At 40.6% G+C, this 27,449-nt stretch overlaps 1 protein-coding gene across 1 annotated transcript in view; it reads left to right on the top strand.

The window, feature by feature from the left end:
• Positions 1-27,449, top strand: part of PAX5 (paired box 5) — a 127,952-nt gene that overhangs the window by 64,740 nt on the left and 35,763 nt on the right. Inside the window, exon 6 of the mRNA XM_060268757.1 lies at positions 26,182-26,357. Within this exon, the coding sequence (XP_060124740.1) occupies positions 26,182-26,357 (176 nt within the window). The remainder of the gene's footprint in view (positions 1-26,181; positions 26,358-27,449) is intronic.

Raw genomic sequence — 27,449 nt, forward strand, 5'->3', positions numbered from 1 at the left:
GAAAAGCCTCACTAGCAAATTTGCCTATCCACATTGGAGAGGCTGGTGTTGCAATTTTGTTCATTAGCTGAAGAGAATGAATAGAGTCACAAATCATAAAAACATAGAAAACAATGGAATGCAATAATTTGAAAACAAAGTTTTGTGAATTCCCAATGTGTGAACAGACGATGGCACTTCAAGAGCAAAGGGCTAGTGTGGACATAATCCTCCACTGATACAGCAAAGTAATTGCCATATTCTTATGTGAACCCTGCAACACATTATAATGAGCTCCTGATGACTCACCACCAATCAGGAAGAACTACATTCTGCATTAGCTATAGTTTTGAAGTATTCCTGAAGGACACCCCCTAGAAGAATGTATTAATTATATTCTAGTCTTGAGGCTACAAACATATGAATGAAAATCAGTAGGTTGAAACTGGAGAAAAAAGCTTGCTGCTGTCTCAGTGGCCTGAGTTGGAGGAAAGTTAGGGAAGCATAACAAGGCTTGGCTTGAGCAACAGTAAGAGGTCAAATTCTGTGAACAACAAACCTACTTGATTAAACAATGGGCTGACCAATTTACTAGGAGGAGCAGATTCAGATACAAGAAAGGGCTCGTGATTTTATGTGGAATTTTAGCAGCTGTAATTTCCCACATTATTTTATCATTAGAGGCAAAATATATATTTTCTGTGCACCTATTAAAAGTTCAAGAATTATGTCAGAAATTATTGTTGTTATAGGATTTTTCTGTTTTATGCCAGAAATGAATATTACTTTGAGGAAAATTTTTTTTATTTTCATTTCCACACCTATTTCTGTTTCTTTGAGACTCAACTGTATACAATTCCTCTTTGGACCACTTTACAATAACAACTTTTTATTTTTAATTTGTTATACAAAAGCAACAAATTACAGTAGTGGCATTAAGGGGCGAAGGGATGAAAACCAAGAAAAATGTAAGATTTATGTGTGTTCTGTTCTGTCCATATAAGTAAATTCCAAAACCTGACAATAGATTTAGTTTGACTTGTAAAATAAATCTAATAATATGTCTACTGCTCAGCTATGCAGTACTAGTAGGCCTTACATTAAAGGAGAAAGAGATCAGCGTGTTCAGTGGCTGGTGCAAATCTGCAGGTGCAGGCCCGTAAAACAGTTCCAGCCAAGCAACTTCAGTTTTGTAATTATGGGTCAGTTGACCTCTTAGTGAAGGTCAATTGGATAAAATCTGCTTTCAATGGGCCAAGTATAAGGAGGTGAATTGTGACACCTGCTGCCAGGCTTGAGTGGAGCAGCCCAGAACATTACATTTTGCCGCAGCCTGCTGACAATCTCATTTAAAAAGGAAGCTTACGACATGACCAATTATGCATTTAGAACCCATTAAAAATTCTGCTGCAGGGTAGGTGTAGAATTATTCCTGGCTGTGCTCTTTTACTCTTTCTTCTCCCTCTGTTTAATAAATAGGAAAGGGAAGCAATCAAACCAGAGGAGTTGTGTCATCTTTTGGACATGGACATCATATATATATATTTAAAACCTGAATACTGCTTTTCTATTAAAAATACAGAAAGCATAAACAAACAAGCAAATATAGGAAGTGACATGCTGTATATTTAATAATATATAAAATACAGAATGTGGCAAACTAAATATTTAATATTTACAGCATGGGAACCCCCTGTTCATTGTGAAAAGTCTTGCATATTGGGATACAGTGCAACTGGAACAAATTTGGTGTCATGTGGCCCTGTGAACTGCATCGGTTAACTTTTGGTTAAAAATAATAGTAATAGTTAACTGACGTGCAGGAAAAAAAATGTTTGTGCAACTTTTTTGGGAAAGGTAGCTTCCAGTCTTAAAAGACATTAAGTTCCCAAGGAAGTGAAACTGGCAAATACTGTAAATAAAAGAAAAACCAGCAAAATCCCCAAGGAAGCAGAGACATTATTCATCCTATGTGGAAATGAAACTATTTTGAGTGACCTCAGCTCAGTCTCTAGTGTGAACTAGCCTTTATTAGAATGTCATAACTACTTTTTTAGCTTTCTCTATTGTAAAACTTGTTTGTTTCTTCTGAACCTTTGCTTCTTATTATTTGCTTCTTGTTGCTTCTGTAACTAGTCCCTAAAATAATCCATCTTCATATTCAGCAGCTGTTAAGGGCTGGGTAGCATCCTTTGTTTTTGGGAAGGGAACGCAGTGTATGAGGAAACCTTGCAATCGGTCTGACCTAGTAGCAGGAAGCAGCAGGAGTCAGGAGAGCTTCAGTAGTTCTTTTTATTCATGGACAGCGGAACAATAATTTCACATAGCATATAGCATAATTTCACTTGCTATATAGGCAAGACTACATAGTTCTCATTCAGCTATTAAACATACCAGACATGTCTCTTAACGAGACAAGCCACACATACTATAGGCTGGCCAATATGTTATGGATATTACTAGCTGGGTCCTGCCTGTATTTTACATGTACCACATCCTAGCCCTCATATCCAGGCAGCTTATTACTTAATTCAAGCACATGACTTTGGGACATTTTTTATTTATTGCTTTGTGTTTGCTCTTGGCCTGCACCACCAAAAGGTGGGGAAAGAGCAGTATAAACATCTGAGTTGACTGTTCACATGCCAGAAAAAAAGTCCTTCCTGCCATTGTTTTAGTTAGTTTATAAACTTATTTATTTGGTTCTGAAAAGGGCCTTCATGGTGGCTTCCAACATTAGGGGCATACAATACAAAAACTAAAAAGTTAGAACTTTAAAACAGACAGACAAAAAAGAAGGCAAGAATTTTAAATGGGTCAAAGGCCTGGTGGGAATTCCAGAATTGAGGCACCACAACTGAGTTGTTTGGGACTGTGCCCTGTCCCAGCCAACTTACACCCACTGTTTGTGGCACCTGGAGCAAGTCTTCTGATGATGATTGTAGTGGGAGGAGGTAGTCCTTCAAATATCCTGACCTCAAGCCGTGTGTTTGTTTGTGTGTGTGTGTGTGTGTGTGTGTGTGTGTGTGTGTGTATCTCCAAAGTATATTACCAGGCCCACTGTTCTGCCAGACATTCCTTTTTTGAGGCTGAGAGCACAGATACACACACTTCTCTTTCCCAGGCTTAGTACCTGCGAAAGACTTCTGACTATACAGATACTAGAGATTCCACCTGGTACCTCCTACATGCAAAGCGTTCACTCAATTAAACAGCTATGGCTTAACTTTTGCTGGATTGTGCTCATTTTTAAAAAAACAAAACTGTTTCTGCACTTTCATAATTTGCTGTTAGCATTTTTTTTTTACACTTCTCTCACATAACCCCAATGCCTCCTCGATTAGCTTTCTGCTTCTGGTGCATTTTAAATACCTTTTGTTGTTGTCACCCATGGCATTTCCAGTGATTTGCCATTAAATTCATTCTTTCCCTGACTTACTACTGACTTACATTTAAATTTCCAAAGTCTCTGCTGCATTCTATAATCTGCTTATACAAGAGTCCACAATTGTTTCTGTGTTGTTGTTGTTTTTAAAAAAACTTAATTGAATTTGCTACTTAACTTTGTTGTTATCTTCTTGGCAGGAATGCCAGTTCCATGCCTAAAGATAGGGTCTGTACTACTTAATGAGGATGAAACTGTTACAGTATTTCTATGTTTTCTGAATGACGGTCGAATAAAGAATGATGATGATGATGATGGTATTTCTATGCTTTACTCCAATCCTTGGGGCAAAGCTAGAGACCTGTCACCCTCAGCAGGCAGGGATCCTGGGGGAAAAGAATGGGCTTAACTGAGGGCCAACTAATTTCTAGTTGTGGCTCTCCAGATGTTGGACTACAAGTCCTATTGTCCATGATCTGGGAGAAAATGGTGGAAAGTGATAGAGTGCCACAAAGTAAGTATGGGGATGGGTTGGGTTTTATATGCAACTAAAACACCCTCACTTTAAATGCAGATAGTGCAGAGGTGTTTTAAAATACACACAATTCCCCTTCGTGTGTATTTTGGCCCGATAAAAGCTAATCACAAAGGATTGGGGAGGGGAGAAGAGAATGAGATTGGGACCATGAAGTTGAGGAAGAGGGAGTTTAACCTTTTCCCACTTTACCATTTTCCTTATCTACATCATCCCCCCCCTCCCCACAAATGTATTTTCTCTGCTGAGGAAAACCTGAGGTATGCTTTGCCAGGAGACCAATAGCAGCTTTTGAGAAAGGAATATTAGATGAAGAAATGGCACAGGTGGGTTTAAGGGAGCGCAACCGGTTTGCCTCCACTGGATGCCAAGCCGAGAGGGTGGCTCGGGGGGGGGGGTACCGCAACAATGAGTTAGAATGGAAGGTGAGAGGTGGGGGACACCAAATTTTGGCGTTGCAAAGGTGCCATTGAAATTTGAAAGCCCAAAGTCTGCCACTGGAAATGACATGAGGGAAAGGGTTAAATCACTCCCCCACAACATTGCAGCCCTGACCCAGTTGATCCCATGCCCTCTATGGATGCTACTTAAATTGTTATTTAAAGAAAACATTCAGAGATCTGATCACGAATGTCCCATGTTCCATTTAAGTTGGCTTGCTCATTCTGGTTCTTACAGTCAGAACCTACAAATCTTTACTGAGAGGTATGGGCTGAGGTCAGTTGTATGTATTCACTAATAAGTCTGATAGGACTGTTTTATTCAGTTTCTAGGGTTTGTTTCCTTATAAACACACACCAAGTATACACAGTGTTGCCCTTTGCTTGCCCTTTCTTGTGTGCATCTTTCCTCAGACACTTTAATTGATTTAGTTAATTGTCATTTTCTTCCATGGGTGTGTTGTCAGCTCCCATCCTGTCGTTGCTACTTGTCGTCTTAAGAAGGCTCCAAAGGGATTAAAACTATTAAAAAGAATTAGTGGAAATCCTAGTATTATTCCATAGTTGTGTGATGTGTGCATAACAGTCTGAAACTATGTTTTGTGTTTGGGGAAGGAAGGGGATAGGATAGCCACCTTACTACTGCAACATCACACATTGCAATGTTGCACCAATGCAGCAAAATCCATGCTTGCAACAACGGCTGAAAAAAGAGCAAAGAATAACAATTGACCAAAACCAGTAGTTCTAAACTAATTGCTATAAGTAGCAAACAAATGGCCAGTGGCATTCAGTGCTACTAATGTTGCAATCCTATGCACACTTCCTTTGAAATAAGCCTTAGCCTTCTAAGGGAACAGACATAGGACAGGCTGCATAAGTTTATTTATTTTTCCTAAGATTCTGAGACAATCCTAAATTTGCATCCAAAGTTTAACTTTCATGGCTCTCATCCAGGAAACTTTGGGGCATTGTATTTCCATGAAAGGACAAGAGGTTTTCTTAACCTTGTTTGACCTCTTACTGATAAGCTTATGACAGCTGAACTGGTTTTAAACTGGTTTACATCTGTACAGTAAATGTAACTGAAATAGGAGTGTGGAAAATGTGTGTGCGCGCACCCCCCTCCAATAAAACAAATGACACAGTGAGATTTAAAACTGTCACACTAATGCTGACATTGTCAAAATAATGGAGTAAACAATTTGGGATTCTATAAACAAAAAAATAGAGATAATTAATTGGTATATAAATACATACTGAAATCACTTATATAGCTTAATGAGGAACTTGTGTTACCTCCCCACTCTTCTTCACCAGTTTTCAGGCTGAGTTGATGAAATTAATTGTTTATATATAACACACTGGCATTTTGCTTACAGCTCAGACCTGAATTTCTGCAGGAGCTATTGAGAGGCAGCAGATACTTATGCTGCAGCAACTTGGTTGACATCCTTATGCTATATAAGTTGGGTGGGATGCAGGTGGCGCTGTGGTCTAAACCACTGAGCCTCTTGGGCTTTCTGATTGGAAGGTTGGTGGTTCAAATTTGTATGACGGGGTGAACTCCCATTGCTCTGTCCCAGCTTCTGCCAACCTAGTAGTTTGAAAGCATGCCAGTGCGGCGGCGGGAAGGTAAATGGCATTACCGGGCACTCTGGGTTCCGTCATGGTGTTCTGTTGCACAGAAGTGGTGTAGTAATTCTGACACATGACCCAAAAAGTCATCTGTGGACAAATGCCAGCTTCCTCAGCCTGAAGGAAGATGAGTGCCACACCCCATAGGCGCCTTTGGGACTTAACTGTCCAGGGGTTCTTTAACTTTTTTTTACCTTGCTATATTAGTTATGCAACATGTTCAGACGGCTAATGAAAATTGAATCAATCACTGAGGAAATGGAAAACACACCTTTTGACTTTTCATTATTACCCCCTGATGTCATGCCTATTACATATGGCTCAACTCAGACATCACTAGAAATAATGATTTGCACTAAACATAATTTAGAACCCCAGTTATAGTTTGAGCCAGCAAATCTTATTGTTGATCCATGGGTTAAAGCTGCTTTTCTGCGTTCTTTTCCTGCCCTTTCAGCACTCAGTTTATTTATTTATTTATTTATTTATTTATTTATTAATTATGTTTATGTTACACACTTACTCTGAGGAGCCCAGGGCAGCCCACATAATTCTCTCCTACCTCCCCAGAACAACCCTGTGAGGTTGATGACTAACTCAAGGTCAGCTGGGGAGGATTTCAAGGTTGTGCTAAGACAAATGTTTCATCAACCCAAGCTTCCCTGATTTTCTATCTCCTCCCTACACATGCTGTTCTAAGGATTTTCCTAACCCCCACCCCTGAGCTTAATTGGGGTTGGGGGGTTGAAGGAGGAAGGGGAAAGCCCCATTGTGTTAGTACGTAGTTAAATCCAGCACACAGGGATTTGAACCAACATCTCACCAGTTATAGTCAAACACTCGAAGTCTATGCATTCCATCATGCTGGTGGAGACTTATGAAGGCCCGATCCTTACCTTGTGCAACTTTTGTGGGGCTGCCCATCTGCCAATCACTGACATCAAAATGATGCCAGGTAGCCCATTTTCCTTTGCTCATATGGTTGTTGATACCTGGGACACCCTGCTTTCCCTTTGCAATCATCCATGATGGGTTGGTACTTACAGAGGCACAGGGCATTGCAAGCACCAACAATGAGCGAATCAGCATTGTCCACAAATTCTGCTTCTGGCAGGGAGCTATGCCTTTACCTGCCCCAACCACATGCCCAAGATGAAGACAGGTGTAGGGCAGATGGATGTAGCTTGGCCAAAATGGACTTGCAAAAACTCCAAACAGATTTAAATTGGTTTGTATTTGTAGTGTAGACTGGACTGAGTCAGAAAGTATATTGTTGCTGATTTTACCTGTGTTTTTGCTATAACATGATTTGTGATATGATGAATGGCTGTAACATGCTCGTGCAGAGGAGTCTTTGAAGTAGGGTGCAAGTCCTTCTTTTTCCTTTACAGGGGAAACGTCTTTGCTTCTTTCAAATAGCTTCCCTTGCTTGTGCAGCAGGACAGATCATCAGGGTAGTTATGACCTTGAGGCAAATTGTCTATCTGTTACTGTGGAAGGCTGCCAGCTACTTTATGCTCAGAACCCTACATCCTCTCTTGCTTGCCATGAGGGTAACTGTTCTGCCTTGCTGAAATAAATAACTGTTCTGTCCTGTAATAAAATTTATGTTGCCTTATTTTCCTGAGAGATTCTGTTTTGTAACTCTTCCAGTATTAATTACATTTGGCAAAAGCAGCTTATAAACTGCTAGCATTCAGGGTTTAATACATCCACTCAGATTTCCATCTGATAATCCTTTAAAGAAGGAGTTGTGCTATGTGACCCCAGCAAATGCAGCAATGGTTGGATTCCTGAATTAAGATTATACTTCTATGTGCATTTTTTGTGTGAACAAGCAGCCCAATCAAGCAGCAAGTTTTATTAAATTCATAATTTGATAACAGTGGCTATGTTGCCAGTTTATTATTTCAATGGTGAATGTATTAAAAATATGCTCCTTATGTTATTATTCTGAGGTTTTTGCTTGATACAACATCATTTAACCTCCCCACAAACTAATCAGAAAAAAGCTCAATAAATAGCTGACATTGTCTAACTATCCTGCAAACTATGTGCAAACAAGTCAAGGGGAATGCTCAGAAAACAGGTTGTCTGGAAGCCACATCATCCATGAGGGGTGAAGAGAGGACCTGATTCCCAGGATTGTTTGCTGCAGTTTTTGAAATGAAAAGCTCCAGAATCACCACATGAACCAGTGTAGTTAAGTGTTTAACAGCATATTGATACATGAAGCTTAAACTGGCACTGAGCCTCCCCTGTGCTAATTGATGCACAAGAGGAAACAGAGAGAGAAAGCATTTGTAATGCAAATGCTCCATTCAACACAGTTTTCCAATTCATATTATAAACTTTATAGGTCTTTAAGCTGCATGTGTGAAAATGCCCTAGGAGTGTAAACTGGAAAGTTCCTAATTCAGATTTCACTCAGGACCAGATTTACTAAAAGGCAAATTATGCTTTTGCCCACGGTCTAGATATATTTTTATTTTTTTGAGGCCTTGAAATTGCTGAAGGGAAAAAGAAAGAGCGACCCTGTGACTAAAATTACCCCTTGTTTAAATAAAGAATGTGACAGTACAGAAGGCTGCTTTGTTTAACCAGTAATCCAGGAGAAGAGTTATTGACTAAAAACACAGTGGGCTAAAAATACATTTTTTAGTGACCTTCTGGAGTTTCCTCATTCATTTCTGCATCAATGGCCTGTCTCTAGTCTGAACAAGAAACAATCTTTAAAGAATTATGCAAAGAAAAATGGAAAGGGGCAGTATTGTATGCACCAGGGCCCCCAACATTTTTGGACCAAAGAACACATTTAGAAATCTGAGAAACTGTCATTGGTACCACCACAAAATGGCTCAAGGATTCAAATCATTCTTTCCTCCTGCCTTGCTGATTTAGCGGTAAATCACCTTGATTTAAAACAATCCACTTTACCTGCCACTGCTAAAAGTAAAAGAAAAGAACTATCTTCAAAATGTAATTAAAAACCCTAATTCACGCAACTAAAACAAAATATAACTGTAAATTAAAATATCATAAAAACAGTTTTCTATAATGCCCCAATGTGGAATATCTAAAAGAACAACTAAAAAAAAATCAACTGTAAGAATTTTAAAATGGGAAAAAATGTAATTATGATGCTGGCACTAATACTTATCTATGCATAGGCTTTAAAATGAGCTCTGAATCAGGGATTTCCAAACTGTAGTCCATGCAACACCAGTGGTCAACGAGCTTCATTCAAGTGGTCTGCAGCATGTCTGTAAAAATACAATTAAAATTCATAAAGCATCTAGCACAGCACAAAATATTGCAATTGCTAAAACTGTCAGAAAAGTCATTAAGTGGCCCACCAAAATCCTCAGCAATTTTAAAGTTGTCCATGGAGAGAAAAGTTGCAGGATCACTGCTCTAACTCGTGTTTGGCAGGATTCATCATAAGCTTTTCTCTACTTCTGCTTCAGCTATTGCTTTTGCTGCTTCGTTCTCTTCAGCTTCCGGTTATAGTATCAGTCCATTGCATTCTTTCTAGTGGAAAAGGTCATTTGAGAGCAATCATGTAACTGTCCAACATGCAGTTATTGGAATGACCTACTTTGGCTTAACAAAGTTCACTGAATAAGTTCGAAAATTTCTGAACTATACCTGAAAGACGTTCCTATTATTGCCGAGTGAACTGTTTACGGTAGTACTTTGATTTCATATTCAAATTCAAATTCTCTTATGTGTCCTTTTTTCTCTTTAGGCTCATTGGGCCTTTAAGCATGAATATAATAATAGTTGGGGAAAATAAATTCAGTAATTAACATTCCACTTTTTCTGTGTTTTAATGTTTTCTTGGTTGTTTTAAGTATATTTTGTATTTCTGCACAGTAGGTTGTAACATTCTGCATGCAATCTCTCTCTCTCTCTCTCTCTCTCTCTCTCTCTCTCTCTCTCTCTCTCTCTCATTTGGATTAACTTAAACTGTGACCTGAATGTGAATCAAATTACTTTGTTTTGTAAAGGGGTGAATGTGAACTAGAATTACCGTATTTCCTTTTGTTTTTGGACATGTTGAACTAGAACTAGTTCCTTTTTAAAACAAACTTTCCAGTTTCTGCCAATCTAGGCTGAATTGCTGTATATTAACAAAAGTTGGCTAGACAAGACACCATTGCATTCACCCAGTTCCATCCAGTGGATTTTTTTTTAGAAGGCCTGACAGGTTTGTGAAGCACCTGCAGATAATAGTGTGCCTTCTTTCCAATTTGGACTCCACTCTTGTAGTGGTGTCCCGTCCCCCCCCCCCCGACCAACCTGGCATATAACAGTAGCAACCAATGGAGCGAGGGGCAGCTGACTGCCTCCAGGAATCTGTTTGTTGAAGAACAGCCCAGAACAAGTGCTGGTCATTAATTGCCTTTTAATTTGCTCCAGTCACTTTGATTTCTCTCTCTTTTTATTTAAATGAGATGGGGGGAGATTATATTAGTATAACCCACTTTGATTTCTAAGATCCATCTACTCTTTATCCTTCGGAAATGCAAAAACTTAGATACACACACACACACACACACACACACACACACACATTTCCACAGTGTTAGTAGCTCTTATGGCACTCATCAATCTGGCAGGAAATCTTAAAATAATAATTAGGGCATATTTTTGTGCATATTTTTTGTTACTAGCAACTATACAGAATCTAATTCTATAGTGTTACAGCTGCAAAAACATATAGATATGGGCTGTGTCCACTAGTAAACATACACACAGCAGACTCATTGAATTCAATGAATATGACTACCATACCTCTATCAATTCCAGTGGGTTTGCACTCTTTCATTTACCGGTAGTTGGCTTCAGCTCTTTGTCTGTACTTATAATCTGAACATAGCCAGTTGTTCAAACTTTTCTCAGTTCCTTTTTTGTTGTTGTTGCACATTGTAATAAATTGCTGGAACAATTAAGACCATTGGCTGTTTTGCTGTAAAGTTGGGCGTGCAGCCATCCATAATGGTCAGGTGTGGATTCAGAAGGCATTTTTAATTGATATCTGCATCGTCACAGTAATGATAGGGTGTATGAGTGTCCCACTATTCTAGGTGCAACACTGATGCATTATGAAACCAATCTATAATGTTTATTAACAGGAGACTAGATTAGAAGACAATTGGCTATCTTAGTCCTTAAATCTCAAGGGACTCTAAGAGGGTCATCTGCATCAAATTCCACTTTTGTACATGGTTTGTGTCTGAGCCAAGATGTTGCCAGTTAAAAGTTCTTTCTACAGAGCTTTAAAAACCTGTTGGTGGTTCTGACCTGCAGCTGAAAATACATGGAAAAACCAGACCCATAGCACTGATAAAATTGTACACAGTGTTTAAGTCTAAAAAGTTAAGATGCTCAGATGCAAAGGAGCTCTTGCCCATTCAACAGTTGTGGATTAGGAGGAGTTTTAGCAGGGGAGAGAAAAGCTGCAGTTACTGAAATTTCCTCTTCTATGTAACCAAGCTACAGCATCTAGAATCTTGTGATTATGGACACAGACAAAAATTGCATCTTTCCCAGCCATGCATTGGATTGCATTCTGAACAAATGCAAACTACAGATCTGTGGTTATGTCTATATCTGAATGCCTTTTGCTCTGAAGCTGCTTGGACACAGACTGTTATATATAGCCTTTAGAGTTCACAGAGGCCACTGATGGTTTACACACAGAGAATTCACTTTCCCCCACCTGCCTTTTTTCATTTTCCAAAGGCCTTTCATTCAGTTATCACACAAGAACACACTGCCAGAAGGCACTAGCTTCTCTTGATATCCCCATCTCCTCTTTAGATCCCCATCTTTTAAAGAAAAGAACAGTGTTAAAATAAATGACAGCCCGTTCTTTTCAAGTTTACTAATAAAGCAGATCTCATCAAGCAAGTTGCTTGTATTGGTGGTGTGGGTGGAAGGGAGCTAATGAAGTCCAAAGAAAAACATAGAAGCCTGATAGTAACATAGGTTTCTGTGTGTGTGTGTGTGTGTGTGTGTGTGTGTGTGTGTTGCATGTATTATATATATATTATAACAAATTATAAACTGAGCAATCCTGGATACAATTGCATGGAGATGGCAGAGGTCTTTAGAAGCACTGATGGGCTGCCGATAGTCAGCTGAAACAAATGGTCCGATAGTGTGATACCTCAGCTCCCAATAACATAGGGCAAATGGCCTTCCAGGAGGAGATATAGATTTTCCTTTGAGATATGGAAAGGGAAATAAATTAAATTATGTTGGAACATAGTTTATAAGAAAAGGAGAGGGAGGGAAAGGAGAAGGGGGAAAATACAGCAAGGTAAAAAGGGGAAAGTGTGTGTGTGTGCGGGGGGGGGGGGGAGAGGAGGGACACAAAGATAGAAAACCAGTTTTTGCAGGCATTTGCAATTTAATTGATATTTGGCGGCAGGAAGCCAATCAGTATAAGTAAATTGACGTTATAAGATAAAAATAATTGCTTAATGGGATACCTTCCCCCATGGCTGAGGCAGGCCAAATAAATGTAGCCAGGCACACAGAACCAGCGTGATGGCCGTTACTGGTTGCAGCCTGCTGCTGCCTTACTGGCAGGGTTCTGCTCGGGCTGCAGTTTATTTTTATGGCGTCTGCCTCCTCTCCCCGAGAGAAGGCAATGAGCGGTTTCACATTGATTGCCGCTCCAGCCAACGGCGGCCAAGAGAGAGGGCCATAATTAATGACTTTATTTGCCGGAGCACTGCTGAGAACAATTGAGTTTGTTATGGTAACAACTGATGCCAGCTTTCCTAGAGGCTCAGGGGAGGTGTTTTAGTGTGGAGTCCAGCCGCCAGAAGCCGGGCAGTGTACCAGATGATCCACATGCAGCGGGAATGCTTTGGCAGATGAAGTGTCAATAAGCCTGAGTGATTCCACCTTGCGCTGATGGAGCCAGGGGCAAAGCATGAGGGGCTGGGATGAAGCACTGCCTTCTCTGGTGCGGACTTCCAAGATTCATTATTATGATTCTTCTTCATATATATATATATATATATATATATATATATATATATATATATATATCCATCCTGGCTGTAGGAGCTAGTCATCGTGGGAGAGCTAGCTCCTCTTGTTCATTAGTCTCCCTGTATATAATATCTGGGACAAAGCTACAGTTAAGAAGCTTGAGGCGAGATGTATCGATACTGCAAAACTTTCAGAGAAACAACACTTTTCCTCCTGCACCCCCACCCCACCCCAATACTGTCTAATTACTCAGTATCTCTGCTTCCCTGTAGCAACAAGGATAGCGTTTGAAAGGAAAAGGAAAGGACTCAAGCAGACAAAATCCTTCTGTTGCCCCAAGCAAATTCCTCACTTTGGCCCAAAGCATAGCCCAAAGTGAATGTGTGCATGCCATAGGTAAATCTAACATTTGCTATATATGAACTTTCTTTTTTCTCTTTCAAAGGCCATTGCACTCTAAAGCAAAACGTATGCTGAATTCACGCCATGTCTCTTGCCCCCACCATTCTATGCTGTAGTTGCTCACCTACCATTCTTTGTTCCAAATTCCTATCTCCAGCTACTTTACCTGCAGATGATTTTATACATACAGTACAAGTGTTATCTTAGAACTCTGCATTTGACAAAGCAACAAATTGCCCCACTCCTGAAGTGGCTTTTCCAGAACAAGGTGGAGTAGGGTGGCTGTTGTTATTCAATCACATGCTTGCAAAGTGAAATGTGTCTTTGCATTAACATGCAAATAGCAGCTACTGCAGGGGGTGGGGGAGTAGGCAGGTATGATAACTATAGAGATTGCAGCTGGTGTGAGGAAAGGAAGTCTAACTCTTTCCTTCTCGGCTCTAGTCTTCAAAAAATTATTCCTTCAAAGCTGCAATTTGCATCAGGAGGGAAGTTCCCACTGGCACTTTTAGTTTCTGTTCACGTTTGCTGGCAGCTACTAAATTTCACTTTCACAGCTTACAGTGGTGGGCGTTGAAATTTTTCATAGTAGAACAGTTGGGGCCAGAGGCACTAGCCTGCGAGGGGAGTCAATGTCATGCATGTGACCAGGAGCAGAGGAAGGGGTGTGTGGTGGGGGTAGGTCGCCCTGGGTGTCACCACTGAGGGGGGTGACAAAATGCCCAGCGGCATTCACCGTGGGGCCTGCAACACGCCCGAACCACGTGTCTCTCCTGGGAGTGACGCAGTGGCTTGGGTGCCCACAGGCTCCACACTGCCCCAAACTGTCTGCCCACTGCCTCCCCCTCAGCTGTAGGGCGGCTGAGTGTGAGGACAGAGGCAGACTCCTCGGAAGCCCTGTGGTGTGTCCTGCCCTGGCTGACCCCGCCCTGTGGGAGGCTGGCCCCGCCTCCGGGTGCAGGGCACACACGGCGCCCCAGACGCCCAATCGGCTTGCTCCGCCGCTGCGTATAACGTTATGATGTCACATACGAGCATTGTGCCGCCTTCCTTAAGCCAGGCAGAAGCTTACCGGGCTTTGCAAAGGAGGTGCCAGGGCTCTGACAGGAGGGTGGAGCCCTCCTTCCTCCTCTCTAAAGCTAGATGGGCTTTGGGAAGATGGTAGGACGGATCCTGGACCCATCAGAGTCTTGCGCCTCCCTCCCTAAGCTGGGAAAAGCTTCCTGGGCTTTGGAAAGGAGGCACTAGGGGAACATTTAGGTGAGTAGCCTAGTCTCCTTAGTCCAATGACCACAAGCCACTGACAGCTTACACATTTAATCAGAAATGAGGTCAGATTTGTTCAGTTGGGAACTTTGAACTCTCAGGGTGGCCCAGTGGCAGCACACAGTGTACTGGGACATATTTTTTGGAGGGAAGGATATGTGTCTCTCTGAATGGTGGTGTTGCCTACTGACAGGGGAGTACTGTCAGTGGAAGCTTCTACCTGTCCCCTCCTTTGGTGGATGGAGCAAGGACCTCCATGGCAGCTGAGCCTGGCGCAGCGGGGTGAAGGGACACCTCTCCCCACTGTGTGCTGGATCAAGGTTTTTAATTGCTGTGCCCCTTGATTAATTAGCCTGGGCAAACAAGGCATGTGTTTATTTCACAGGCTATTTTGGTAATGGTATGTTAGAGAATGAAAAAGGAAATGCAGGATGGCCTTTCCTTTCAGCAGTAATTGGTACTACACATCTTTGCTTTCCCTGCTGCCTCTGTGATTTTTGGCCAATTAGATTTTGCATATTTTTGAAGCACTGCTAAACTTCTGTTGGAACAGAAAAAAATGAATATATCAAATAGGTAAAAGGTAACAATACTGTCTTTAAGTCTCTGAAAAACTACTGTCTGTGCCCAGCCTTTATGTGCTCCTATAGTAGCTTCTAAGTACAAAATGTCTTTTTTGTAAACTTTAAATTTTTTTTAGATCTATTAAAACTTTTTAAAAACACACACACACACACACACACACACACACACACACACACACACAGCTAGATCTATAATGAATCCAAGCCCAGGCCATAGCCTTTTCAGATGCTTCTGTATACAAATGGTGGGAAATTAAATTCATTGTATTTATTCAGGTAACTACAGTGAATGGAATATTATAGACATGAAAGCAAAAGGAAGGAGTGATGGAAAGAATTTTTATAGTAATTCTAGTGTGATTTGTGGAGTTTTATTTCCTAGTCATTATGGCTGTGAGACCACAAGTATTCATGAGGGAAAAGGGGGGGGGGATTCCGAGTTCTTATAAACTTGGACATAAGACAATAGACTTTGGTAGTGATGCTGATCTCTATGTATCTGAGACCAGCAGTGGTCCAAGTATATCTAACAGGTCAAGCTTTGAAATGAAGAAGCAATAAGCCAGTGAAATGGTACTATCACCGAAACATGATTGATCAATTGAATTCTATCAGAGACAGTGGACAGTGAGATTAACTCAGGCCTGATAGGTTCAATGAGTTAAAGCATGATGTTCATTTCAGCTTCATTTCACCAGTCTTTGCTTGTGAAATTGGTCAATCAATAGAGGTTGAAGATCATATATATATATATTGGTGACCATCTTATAGGGAATATAATCTAGTGTTGTCAGCTCCTGACTCCGGCTGCCTTCAGTGGGTAATGGAGACAGAGCTGAGACTCTATCAGTGCCATCAAAATGGTCTGATATCTTCTCCAAATGAAAAGTATTTTTGGATCTCTGATGATTTATCTTTCTTTCTCTCTCCCCAACCTCCCCCCGCTCCTCACTTTGATCTACAGCGAAAGCCCATACCCATCTTGGAGAAATATAGTGATTTCTTTAGAAAATATTTGTGGAATGATCAGCTGCATACACTGCAAAATATAAGGCTTTTTTGTAATATTATCCTTCGGAACAAAAAACAAAAACAAACAAATAGCACTTAGGAAGCACAAATAGAGCACGTGCAAAGAACTCTCCCAGTGTTTATGATTTTCAAATCACAGCTTAGCTACTTAATAGAAAGTGGCTATACTGCTTGCCAGATAAAGGTGGGAGATTTCAGGACTGCAGTGCACATTAGCTTGTAAACAAAGCTTCCCAAGTGGTAATTAAACCAAGTGTGTCCTAGTCTCAATTAGAAGAAAATGCAGCAGGAAAAAGAATTGCAGTTTTTGGATCATGGTAATGTCTTGCTTTCCCAGTTTTAAAACCTGTAATTAACACCTTTGTTAGCTAACCTGCATCTTCTTATGAGGTGAAATAATTTGGTTATATTATCAGCTAATCAAACTCGACAGTGTAGGCCTGAGATTTGAAAAATGGCATTTTTCTTGAACAAGGGCTACTGACATAGCATTATATCCCATTGCTTCTTTATTTCTTAAATTAGCATTATGAAAACCTCTTAGGAAAATATAAGTATACTCTCCAAATGTTGTTTTATATCATTTACTTAATAACATCAGAAGGGAATTTCTTACATCTTATTCCACTTCTTTGTATTTGGCTTTTCCATAATAATAGCAATTTCAAGTGGGGGACAAATATAAAAGATTTAAAAATGCATTTCAGCTACTATCTCTCTCCACTTTTGATTTCTCCATGTTTTGTAACTGCATTTCCTCTTAAATAATTGCCTTCTGTTACTATCTAGAATGCTAACTGAGAGCCAATGCATCTCAGCAGCTACACTAGGGTTAGATTTGGGTTCAGCTAGTTACTTTTATGTGGAGCATAGTGCAGATGACCTCAAAATGAGTGCAGTCAGCAAGTGGGCTTGGGCAGCAGATTGGGATTATGCCCACTGACTCTATCCCCAAGGCTTGTCCAAGACATTTTGCTGCCTGAACTCAAAGACAATATGTACATTCCATATACAAAAGACAACTAGAATAGCAGTTGAATCTTACCTTGCACAGGCAATCTCCAGATTTAGGGAGGAGAAAGTGATTGGAGGAGAATGCCACATAATTGAGAAGGAATTAAAGAAATACAGTGGTACCTCTACTTACGAATAACTCTACTTATGAATGTTTCTACTTATGGATGGAGTTCCGTCCGCCATCTTGGATGAGGTTTAGATAGGATTTTTTCTACTTACGAATTTTTAGATAGGGTTGCTTCTACTTACGATTTTTTTCTCCCAATGCATTCCTATGGGATTCAATTTACAAATTTTTTCGACTTACAAATGTTCGTTCAGAATGCATTAAATTCGTAAGTAGAGGTACCACTGTAGAATAAAAAAATTGTAGAGTTGGAGGCACAAGGATTCACAATCCACATTATCTCGAGTTATGGACAGCTCCTTAGTCTCGATTCTCTTCCGAAAAAGTGGAGATAATAGCAGCCAAGTGAGGACAAGTGCAATAAATATGGTAAAGTACTTTGCAAATTTAAGAGCAGCATATGAATTATTGGTAATAGTAGTGCACCACATGTTTTCATGAAAAAGAGATTTCTGTTGCATGAGAAAGTTAAGTAACTGACATATCTTGCAGACATTAAACAATGTAAATCAATCACATGAATCACACTCTCCAGGAAGCTGTTGGAAGGTGCTACAATCTGCCATTGCCTCTTCAGCATCCACCAGTAAGGCTGGGTTAAACAGTACCGCAAGCTGCAAACCTGATCCTTAGTGGGGAGTGGTATCCCATCCAGAACAGGGTGAATGCCAACTAAACCGATAGACCAAAAACAACTTTGTCTTATTTGGTTTGAGCTTCAGTATGTGTGGTATTCATTAAATTAATCTGCAGCTATCTGAAAATAGTGATAGATTTGTTCAGGAGAGTGGCCGGCCTTACATGGTAAAAGGAGTGTCACTCTTACTGCTAGAAACTTTTCAGGAGTTACGAGTGGCTAGGGCTTGAAACTCTAGCATACAGTTGGGATTTGGTATGCTCTTTTATATGAATTATTTGTCAAAGCCAACCTGCCTTGAGACTTAAAGATGACGTGGGCTGGGCATTGGAATGAATATGACTACAATCCTGTGCACACTTACCTGGAAATAAATCCCATAGAAATCTTTGAAATTTCAGGGTTTCTGTGAGGTCAAGGCTGTGTGACTGCACCAGCAGAGCTGATTCATGTCAGTGAGACTATGCAGCCTCACCTCACTGCCACTTAGCCTTGCCTTTTAGCCCCATCCAGATAAACTGCAGTGATACCAGTGTTGGGAGGATGGCTCCACCTCACTACACAGACTGCTGATGATGTTATGGAGTTGGCCATCTTCCTTATTTTTCTCCATAGTCCAGCCATATTTGAAGGAAGTTAGTATTAGCATATAAATAAGCAATGTTACTAAGGGCAGGTTTATGCAACAACCTTGAAGGCTTGTGCTCTGCTAGTGGATTTTTCAACTTTTTGTTTTAGAGTATCTTGTATTCATATCATATAATGAATTGCTTTGGCAACTTCACGCCTGTTGCTGCTGCTGTTTTTCAAGTACATTCTGCAGCAAGTCATTGATGCAAAAATAGTGCTTTAGGGCTTATCCATACTAACCTTTCCTCTGCTCTCTCCAGGCACAATCTGTACTCCATGTACAGGCTCCATGTTGGAGTGCCCCCCTTTTGTTTTGCTGCAGAACTTTTCCTGTGAAAACCTGCTCTCTAAAGCTGAATTGGAGCAAACGGCAATCCATGGAAAACTACCGGTATAACAGCTGTTCACTCTGATTCAGCTTTAAAGAGCAGGTTTTCATGGGCAAGGCTCTGGAGTATAGCTCCTGGTGCTCAGACACAGAGCTTTAAAATGTGGACCTTTGTCTGGAAAGAGACGGGAATAAAGTAAATATAGATAAACCCCAAGCTGTGGATTTATACTGGATCATCCACACGTTGTTCCACTTTATTAGTTCTGCAATGGTTCCCCAGTGTTGCTACATTATTGCCAGCTGGAGGGGTGCTCTTACACTACAGCACAACAAAAGCGGAAGAACCCACCCCCCGGAACATTTGTGTTATAACAAATTACAAGATTTTATGGGTCATGTATCTATGGGTCATGTATCTATTGCAAATGAAGCAGTGTTACTGCCCCCAGCTTTTTGTATGAACAAACAGAGTTGAAAGTGTGATCACATATAACATCACCAATAATATAATAAGCCCAAATAATGATGCGTGCTCAGTAAAAACTGGTGGGGCCCTCTCCTCGGTTTCAAAAGCAGTTTGCCCTGCATCTGATAAGCTCCTTTGCTTCACTGGTTCTTTGGATCAAGGCCTGTGTTTACTGAAAAGTAAATCTCCCTGAGTTCAACGGGAGCTTACTCCTAAATAAATCTACCTATGAGTAAAGAACTAGTGTTATTGGCATTGAAGCATGCTTTTCCTAAGTGATGGAATGACTGGATGAAGAATTCCTTTACTGCTCCCTGGAGCATTTTTATAATTTAAACTGTTAGAAGTCTGCCAACAGTATTTTTAATTATCAGAGATGTTCTGGTGTAGTCAAACAATGTCTGATGGTAATGGTAATTATCTCACATTTATGTGAGTGTTGAAATGAATTACCATGGGAATTGAATATTTGACAAATTCCCAGCATTCGTGATTGTCAAATTCAAATTTGAATTGTCACAAATTGTTCAAAATAACACAGAACTTTGATTTCTGTTACAAAATTCATGTTTTGGTTGCAAAACACAGTTTTTGAGTTCCTGAAACTTCAGTTTTTGTGAATACAAAAATGTACCATTAATTATTTTAATTATTTATAGTGCTATTTCAAATTTAACACTGAATTAATTTCAGGCTTAAGTCTGTATACTGCTGTCCACTTACAATAGGCCCTAAAACTCATTTGAATGTTCATTTTTCGTTATACCTGAAATTCTTATAAGAACAGTGCTATCAATAGCTTATTGAAACCTTCCTAAGGAAATGTGACAAGCTTTAAAAGCACATCACAGTAATGCCTAGCAGTTTCCTTCGTGTCAGATGATAACTTATTAAACTGCTGTCCTTTTATACTAATTTAAGTCAAAATTAATATTACTATACCTGACTGAAATCTCAGAACTGTGTGCATGTGCATGACTATACACATGTTTATGGGTATCTGTAGTGGTTGGTGTGGAAGGTAAAGTTTGCAAAAGTAGGCACAGTTAATTAAAGTCTGAAACTGGTCAGCAATGTGACACTAAGCATGTGATCAGCTCTTGTGTGCTTGGTCTTTGCTTACTATATACAGGTGACCTTCAACTTACATGGGGGCTATGTTCCAGGTAGTTCATAAAGCCAACATTGTATAAAGTCAAAATATATTGGTTGCAATGGCAGGTGGGATTGCCAAAGTCCCCCCACCCCGAACCTGCTCCTTTCTGCCCCCCCTTTTTTGCAAGGTGTGTAAAACTGACTGAGTACAAGTAAAAAAGCATGTAAGTTGTGAGTTAGCTGTAGCAGCTAGCACCTCCAACTGTGAATCTGGACCGCAGCATGGAAAGATAAGAAATTTAAACCCGTTGTTCCTACTTCAGTCATGATCCATATTTGGGCTTCCATGGCTGCATACAAGGGGGAAAAATGTCATTGGTATCGATGTCAGTGTCAGCTTGCTTTCTAGGGAAATTGGCAGCTGAGGACAAAGGAGGATCAGTATCAAGAGGACTGTAAAATCTAACCCCCCCCCCCCCAAGAAACACCATGATCTGAAACCAGAACTGGTCTTTTCATGATAAAAAGCATATTTAATTACACGTTTAATTTGGCCATAAGGAAACAGTCTATTTCTTTACCCGCTTACCTAGTTAATACACATGTAAAAAACAGAACAAAGTGTTGGAGGGATCTATTCAGAGCGATGAAAAGCAGAATTATTCCCAAAATGGGACCTGTCAAATGAAACTGAATTAAATAATTAATTAGGAAATATCTCACTCTGAGAAGGCCATGTGTACTCTCAAAGCAATTTGTATAACTGGATTGAGTTGAAATAAAGTCAGGAACTAGTGAAATACCCCCACAAAAGCAAATCAACTATTTCCCCTAGATTTGTGCAACACGTGTGTGACCAATATTAATACCTTTCATTTGTTTTGTTTTTTGGCGCTGAGACAAGCATTTTGAAAGGGGTTGGAAACCTGTGGCTCTAGGGCTGCATAAAACTTTTTAATGGAAGTGGCAAGGAGGGGGAAGGGGAGGTGTGCAAGGGGAGTTGCCAATAGAAGGGCTCTGCCCCCACTCACCTTTGTCTCCAGCCCTGTCCACCTTTTGGTCCCAGTTCTGCCATTGTGTAGTTCCTAACAGCTTACTTCTGAGGGAATGCAGCAGGGGAAAAAATCCATTATTCACCTTTGGGTTTGAGAGCAGGAGAGGTTGACTGACTATTTTTGTAAGACATTTCTGATAAATCTACTATGGAAATTGCAGCCACATCTGAGAAATCTGGTGAAATACTTTTATTATGGAGGGTGTGTGGTCTGACTGATAGTACACTTGGTGCTACAGCTCAGAGGTTGAAACTCATATTGCCTAGATGTGAATTCTGGTTCCCTGTCCCAATTCTAGTTACTTTTTGCTTAGAACAACAACAACATACCCTTCTACACAAAACCCATTCATGAGAAAACTTGATTCTCTCTGCCTTATTATGGCATTGAGTCCCATTACACAGACAAAAAAATAATAATTCGGTAGTGTGACCTTCCCCCCACCCAGTACTGCTCACATGATGCTTTCCATTCCACTATTTTCTATACAATATAACTCCATCCTTCTACTTGAATTCTAATGAAAGCATGGAAAATAATAAAACGGTGACTGACTACCAGATGCTGCAGGCTTGCCATTTGATCATTCCTATGTTGTTCAGTCAGCAATAGAACTGTAAATTCTAGGTAATTAATCAGTTAATGTATTTAGCCCTGCAGAATTATTTTCATCCGGCCTACTTAAATTTAGTAGATTTCATACTAAATCTACATACTTCTAAGAAAACATGTATAAGATTGCAGCCTTTGGGCACCTTTCCTCATGATTACATCTGTGAAAAATATGCCTGAACACTATTCTTTCTAAATGGAGATATCTACAAATACATAAATACAAAATCATTGCATCTGATGAAATGCTTTCCCCACCATGAACATCCTATTGCTGCAGACAAGAGTTTATTTACCTTTCCAAAAAAAGCAGTGATTTACTCCCACATTAATTCAGCAATAAAGTACTTGATTTCTGTGCTGTCTGTACTACTGTTTCAGTGAGAAATAAACTACTGCTGTTCCTCTTTGCTTTGCCCATATAGCTAAGAAGCAAGATGTTGGCTATCCCATAATCCTATTCAGTAAACAAGAGAGGCTTTTAAAAGGATACTCTACCCATCTCTTTCTGCCCAGGAAGACAGGATTGCTGAAGTGTCCACACCATCTATTAGCATTTCAGGGGAAACTGGAATAAATTATCGCTGAATCTTCTAGCTAGGCAGACACATGCAGTAGTGGCAATCCTACAAATATATTCAACAGTCAATCAGCGATAAAGTTCCAGGCTGTCAGAATGCCTCCAATGTTTTGGCTTCTTTGTGTTTGATTTCTTTTTCTTTGATTCTTAAAGATAGTGTTTAGAAGCTAAAGCAAACAAACATACAGTACTGCAAGCAACCAATTGCAATGAGAGGATAGGACCATGCATGGAGGATAGGACCATGCATGGAAGTGAGCCTTTAATCCACTCTGTTGCCAAAGCCTGATGACAAGACCAACCTGTGCATACTGGTTCACTAAGAAATTGTGGCTGGGGTTGTGATTTTTTAAAAAATAAACAGACCCCTGTCCCTTATCCTGTGCTTTAAAGAACATTTTGAAACACAGACATTTACAGCGCAATCCTAAACTTGTCTACTCAGAAGTAACTCCTGCTGAATGCAGAGGGGCTTACTCCCAGGTAAAGTGGGGTTAGGAGTGCAGCATTAGCCATGCCAGAAAAAGCTCCCACAAATACACACATATATATGGCAGGTTGCTGTTATAGACACAGGGGCAAGGGCAAAAGGTAGTGGCAGGTAAATTTGTGATATTGCTGCAAATGGCTTGGAAGCAAATGCAGCAGCAATTTGTTCTGACGTCATTAATCCATTGCCATGAGATGAGGCTACTGGTTTAGATGGCTTTAAAAGGGAATTAATACATTTTAATGAAGGGTAAATCTGCCAATGGCTTCAAGCCAGGACGGCTATGTGGAACCTCCTGGATCAGAGACAGTACTGTATTATTTTTCCACTTTTACTCTAAAGAACTCAGAGAAGCTCATATGAGGTACACAGGGTATCTTCCATGCAAGCTACTTACTTAATCAGGTAGTCAGGCCTGATCGGGTTCAGCAGTTCATGTACCTTCTGGTCATATCCCAGGCCTGAGGCTGTTTCAGCTTCACAGAATCAGAGTTGTAGAGTTGGAAGGGACCACAAGGGTCATCTAGTCCAGTCCCCTTCAATGCAGGAATAAATGTGTAAAGATAATTTGCTCAAACTTCAACTTGCATTAATAATGCATTCTGTATGTGTATAAAGGTAAAGGGACCCCTGACCATTAGGTCCAGTTGTGACCGACTCTGGGGTTGCGTGCTCATCTCGCATTAATGGCCAAGGGAGCCGGCGTATAGCTTCCAGGTCATGTGGCCAGCATGACAAAGCCGCTTCTGGCAAACCAGAGCAGCACATGGAAACGCCGTTTACCTTCCTATTTATCTACTTGCATTTTGACGTGCTTTCGAACTGCTAGGTTGGCAGGATCTGGGACCAAGCAACGGGAGCTCTGTATGTGTATAACTTTAGGTAATTGATGAGTGTGCTCCATGAAAGTAACTGAAGGTACAATGGATTTCAGTAAAGTAGAAGCAGAATCTTTTTGTTTCCATTTCACCAGAAAAATGTAAATGCATGACTTTTAAAGCCCAATTGCAAATAATATTGGTTTAACCTGAAATTTTAAAACAAGCATTTCCATGCTCTGTTACCTGGTCCTTTCGTAACATGCAGCTTCCTACCAGACTTTTAATTTTATAAGCTATGGTTGATTAAACCCAGCACTCGTTCTGCTAGACATGATATAATTTGGGAATGTGGGAAAAAGATAATCTGCTTTTTATATATTTGCACTTTACCGCCCTCTGTGTGCCATAATGTAGTTCTTACACAAGTTCAAGTTTCCCTCAGTTCAAGTACCTGAACAATTTACCTTTTTGTCTCAAGCTAGCATTGTAAAAACTGAACAAAAGTAAAAACAATAGTTATTATTGGTGTGCATCATCAACATCATGCCCACATGTACAAAATCACCACAGAATCCACAGATTGTTTTGTGCCATTGGGCAAAATTTGAACATGGTGATTATGTTGCCTGGATGTTTGAACAAGGTCCATTTATTATACCTTAGATCGGGTGTAGCCACTTCTATATTTTCAAGGGCTACTCTGTTCTTCAAACCGGGGGGAGATGTGGCCAGATCAATCAGTTTTGCATTCATTTTGTTGTTGTTTAGTTGTGTCCAACTCTTCGTGACCCCATGGACCAGAGCATGCCAGGTCAAACTCATGTTGATAGCTTTGAGAACACTGTCCAACTATCTCGTTCTCTGTATGCATTCATACCTTAGATATTTATCTCTTTCTTAAATTGAAGCAACAATGCTTCATTACTTTCCAAATGAAGACCAAGATATGGCAAGAAAGAAATATTCACCACCACCTATACCACATTTTAGCATCCTGGGGGAAACAGCAAAAAATACAACATAAATGTAGCATCCATGTCAATAAAATTCAAAAAATTCAGGGTCATTTTTTGGGGAAAAACCCCAGTTTAGTAAACCTTAGGTGATTGCCAGGGCTAACTGGCCAAGTTGGTCCTGCTAGGGCCAGCAAGGAGACCAGGGAAGAGTTTAAATGTGGGGTCCCAGAAGGGCTTCTTCATAGAAAAAGGAAAGGGAAAAGAGAATGGAGGATCAGGATAAATTGAAGGCCAGGCGGAACAGCTCTGTGTTACAGGCCCTGCGGAAGGAGATCAAGTCCTACAGGACCCTAGTCTTGTGGGATAGAGCATTCTACCAGGTCGGAGCCTTCACTGAAAAAGCCTTGGCCCTGGTGGAGGATAATCTGGCTTCTTTAGGGCCCGGGACCCTTAAGCTATTATTATTCATGGACCTTAGGGTCCTCTGCGGGACATACCGGGAGCGGTGGTCCCGTAAGTACAAGGGTCCTAGGCTGCATAGGGCTTTAAAGGTCAAAACCAGCACCTTAAACCTGACCTGATACTCCACCGGGAGCCAGTGCAGCTGGTAGAGCACTGGGTGAATATGCCCCCATGGCAAAGACCCCGTGAGGAACCTCGCTGCAGCATTCTGCACCCGCTGGAGTTTCTGGGACAGTTTCAAGGACAGCCCCGCATAGAGCGAGTTACAGTAGTCAAGCCTGGAAGTGACCATCGCATGGATCACTGTGGCCAGGTCGGGGCGGGAAAGGTAAGGGACCAACTGCTTGATATGGCAAAGATGGGAAAATGTCTTCTACGATCAGCTATCCAGCTGCTGTATCATCTTAAAGCAATTCCCCATAAACTCTTCAAGGATTAATTTATCTTCTGAATGTAAATACATAGATGTAAGCAAAGGTAACAGGAAAATTAAAGATACATTTTAAAATTGAAGCTGCCTATATTTATAATTTTTTATGTTATGCTATTTAAAAAACAAGAGAAAAAGAAATTGTGATTATCACTGTAATAGCTATATATCTGTTTCTGTATTTTTTCCCTCTTGGAAAGGCATTCAGGAGTCTCCAGTACCAAATGGCCATTCTCTTCCGGGTAGAGACTTCCTTCGGAAACAAATGCGGGGAGATCTTTTCACCCAGCAGCAGCTAGAAGTGTTGGATCGAGTCTTTGAAAGACAGCATTATTCTGATATCTTCACAACAACTGAACCCATCAAACCAGAGCAGGTAATATTTGGAGCTGAAACTAATCTGCCTGAGTTTTGTCCCCATATCTACTTCTAGGTCATCAACTCTTGTTTTGTATCTAGTCTTTCAAATTTTACATTTAATATTTGGAACTGAATTTGATACTCTTCAGTATCTGATAATCTGTGTCTGATAGTTGTTGGCATCTGTCTGTCTGTCTTGAGACAATGGAGTGAGTCTCTGCAAGTGAAGTCAAACCGCTGCATTAGCAGCACCGAAATGACTTCCCTGGGGCACAAGGTTGGGCAGTGTGTATGGAGGTCCTGGGATGCCCAGATGATGTGGTCCAAAGAAAAGAAAAGCATCATGTTTGACACCAGCTGGACTGTAGGTGTTGCCAGAAAGAGGCGTGCAACACACCATCCAACCTTCTTAGCAATTCCACTCTGGATTTGTATATAGAGTTTACTCCTTTTCTTCCTCATAAGATGTATCACAAGGCAGTGGAGGTTTAAGATCAGAGTTTCCCTTCTCCTAAATTGGCTACCTTCCAAGGTTGGTGAGCTCCATCTGCACCTCACTTCCCTCTATAGCATGTGCAGAAACTGCCTGCTTGATGGTTGGATTCATTTTTAGTCTCGCCCACCCAATCTGTTGGAGTCTGTCTTCACTTTTTTTTTTTTTATAAAAAACATTATTAAATTTTTATACTGCCACTCATCTGAAGATCATAAAAACACAAAAATACACAGCATAAGAAGAGGAAGAAGAAGACCTTGGATTTGATATCCCCTTTATCACTACCCGAAGGAGTCTCAAAGCGGCTAACATTCTCCTTTCCCTTCCTCCCCCGCGACAAAAACTCTGTGAGGTGAGTGGGGCTGAGAGTTTTCAATGAAGTGTGACTAGCCCAAGGTCACCCAGCAGCTGCATATGGAGGAGCAGAGAGGCGAACCTGGTTTACCAGATTACGAGTCTACTGCTCTTAACCGCTACACCACAACAAACAAAAATGATACTCCTCCACTTTTTGAAAGGCCATAGATTGTTTAATTAGCCAAAGGTCTGGGAGAAGAAGAATGTTTTTGCCTGGTGGCTGAAAATATACAGTGGTACCTCGGTTTTCTAATG

This window comes from Zootoca vivipara, chromosome 16, assembly GCF_963506605.1.
Source record: "Zootoca vivipara chromosome 16, rZooViv1.1, whole genome shotgun sequence".
NCBI classification, from domain to species: domain Eukaryota; kingdom Metazoa; phylum Chordata; class Lepidosauria; order Squamata; family Lacertidae; genus Zootoca; species Zootoca vivipara.